This window comes from Mytilus trossulus, chromosome 10 (genome assembly GCF_036588685.1).
Source record: "Mytilus trossulus isolate FHL-02 chromosome 10, PNRI_Mtr1.1.1.hap1, whole genome shotgun sequence".
In the NCBI taxonomy this organism is placed as follows: Eukaryota; Metazoa; Mollusca; class Bivalvia; order Mytilida; family Mytilidae; genus Mytilus; species Mytilus trossulus.
In genome coordinates this window covers 21,544,874-21,547,169 of record NC_086382.1, presented here as the reverse complement: position 1 = coordinate 21,547,169, position 2,296 = coordinate 21,544,874, and the positions used below count along the sequence as shown (strand labels likewise).

The 2,296-nt window shown below is 32.4% G+C and overlaps 1 protein-coding gene across 1 annotated transcript; it reads left to right on the top strand.

Moving 5' to 3' along the window:
• Positions 1 to 716: 716 nt before the first annotated feature.
• Positions 717 to 2,060, top strand: LOC134686069 (uncharacterized). The gene is made up of 2 exons (XM_063545759.1): positions 717 to 906; positions 1,195 to 2,060. The coding sequence occupies exon 2, from the start codon at positions 1,195 to 1,197 to the stop codon at positions 1,675 to 1,677; it is 483 nt and encodes a 160-aa protein (XP_063401829.1). The 5' UTR covers positions 717 to 906; the 3' UTR covers positions 1,678 to 2,060.
• Positions 2,061 to 2,296: the final 236 nt, after the last annotated feature.

The following is a 2,296-nucleotide window of genomic DNA, read 5'->3' as shown; positions in this document are numbered from 1 at the left end:
TAGAATTGAACTTGCTGTCAGTTCATTAATAACGATTGTTAGTGAGGTGATTTGTTCTTCCATAAGAAAAAGCCTTTCTCATGAAGCACATACTCTGCATCTACCGATCACTTTTACCCAAGATTGTCTCTGATGCTTACCAAACTGCCAAACTCCAGAACTAACTAGATATTGTGACACCTTACAATTTAGACACAGGGGGCCAAGGGATATGAATTATAAAGTTTAGCTCTGAATTCAATATAGGAGATGCCATATCTGCTGCAGGAAAATTGAAGTCTATGTTAAGACATTTAAAATGTCTAAACATAGACTTCAATTTTCAATAACATTTAGAATTACACCAAAATGTCTGAAAAAATCAAGGATACATTAAAAGAAGAACAATTACTTCACCCTGTCACCAGTGTTCTTATGAGCTACATATCGAGGGTTTAGTGCCAAAAGGTGCTATTTCGATTTTTTGCAAATTTTGAGTTAAATGTTAAAAAACAATTGAAATATGTTATATTTTATTAACAAAAAAATTTAAAACAATCTTACTGATAATAAAAAAGTTATTATAGAAAACCACAGGGTGTTATCTAAAATATGCATTAAATCGAGTGCAAGAGGGTGCCATCTGGAAACAATAAGTGCTAGATGGTGTTATATTTCAGATAACACCTTATTGCATTACACATGTAAAATTATTTTCAGAGATAACCCCTGTTGAAATCCAAAACATATTATTCTTACAGCTTCAGAAATATGATACATAACTATAGAGAAGATGTAGCTTTCCCACACTAATATTTACCATTATTCACAATAAATGATAGCAGACACAACACTGGAAGTTCATAAAACTATTTTCCTAAGAGTTTTTTTTTTGTGGTTATTTAGAAGAAGATTTAACTGTTTGAGGTAAGTTTTAATTAAAACAAATATACATAATTTTTAAGCATTTTATCTACAATTATTATTTCATTAAATTGATAAAAAAATTATTAATAATAATAAAAGATAAAAACAGTTTACCTTACAACAAAATATATTTTGTAACTTCAATTCATTTTAATTATTTTTTATCACTCATTTTTAAATTAAAATCTGTATTATCTATTTTCTTATATTAATCTAATTATTCCGTAAAACCGTAAAACATAATTCATTTAAAGGTATTTATAACTATCATCAATTAATTGGTTGCAGATGAGTTCGGACGAACAATGGAGCGATTGGTCTGAAGCCAATTATATAGATTGGGAAGATCTACAAAAAGTTTACATCGCAGAAAGGATCCCAGAGTCAGATATGAATGAAGTTACAACAGATCATACAGACCATGACGATTGTTCCTCAACAGAAGAAACCTCAGAGTGGTCATCTGATGATGGTAGATGGGAAATGAACGTACATCAATACCACCAATATTTGCGAAATGAACCCTGTCGTCGTATAGGCAATATTTTAAGGTCAGAGGAATGGAATGACACAGATGTGTTGAACATTCAAAATATTGAGAAGATAGCTAGGGAGCCAATATTTCTACGAACAAGTTCCCCAGAAGTTGAACATGCAGCCTTGTCAATGGAAGACAAAATTGTAGAAGAAAACATCACTGAATGTCCTCATGAGAATGATACAGCTATTGAATATTCTTCTGAAGAAATAATATCCTCTTCTGATGAGTAAGTTCCAACTAAGAGTGACATTAGCAATTCAGATTCGAGTTCCTGCATCAATGTGTCTGAAGAATCATCAGATGGGTTTGAAGTCGTCCAATCTAGAAAACGCAGGAGATTTAAGAAGAAACCAAAATGTCTATTCGAAAGTAAAACTGGTGAACCAATTAAACACTTGAATAACTCAAAATTATCCAGACAAAAAGAAGACATTTCCATAGAGATAAAAAGGGCAGAGCAACAAAGTCTTTCTGAGTATAGAAAACGACATGATTTAAACAGAAATCACTCAAAGAGGTTGGATGTATTGTTGAAAAGCAACGCATTATGTCGCCAGCATGTGCCTGCTGTAGGTAATTGCTTCTTTGAAGCTGTGTCAAGACAAACATCAGAGAAAATGGATGCTATAACACTTAGACAACTACTGTGTAATCATATAGAAGAAAATGCCCATTATTATGGTGAGTTTTTAAATTCCGCCGAAGACAACCTGTGTAATGAGATAGAACTTTTGCGCCAGGAAGATAGTTGGCAAAATAATTTATCAGATACCATGCCATTGGCAATAGCTAACCTTTTGGCAGTTACAGTTAAGATATACAGCAGTAATCCTGATCAACCAGTTGTTG

Coding starts and splice junctions, on each gene's coding strand:
- LOC134686069 (XM_063545759.1), top strand. CDS start 1,195: ATGAGTTCGGACGAACAATGGAGCGATTGGTCTGAAGCCAATTATATA.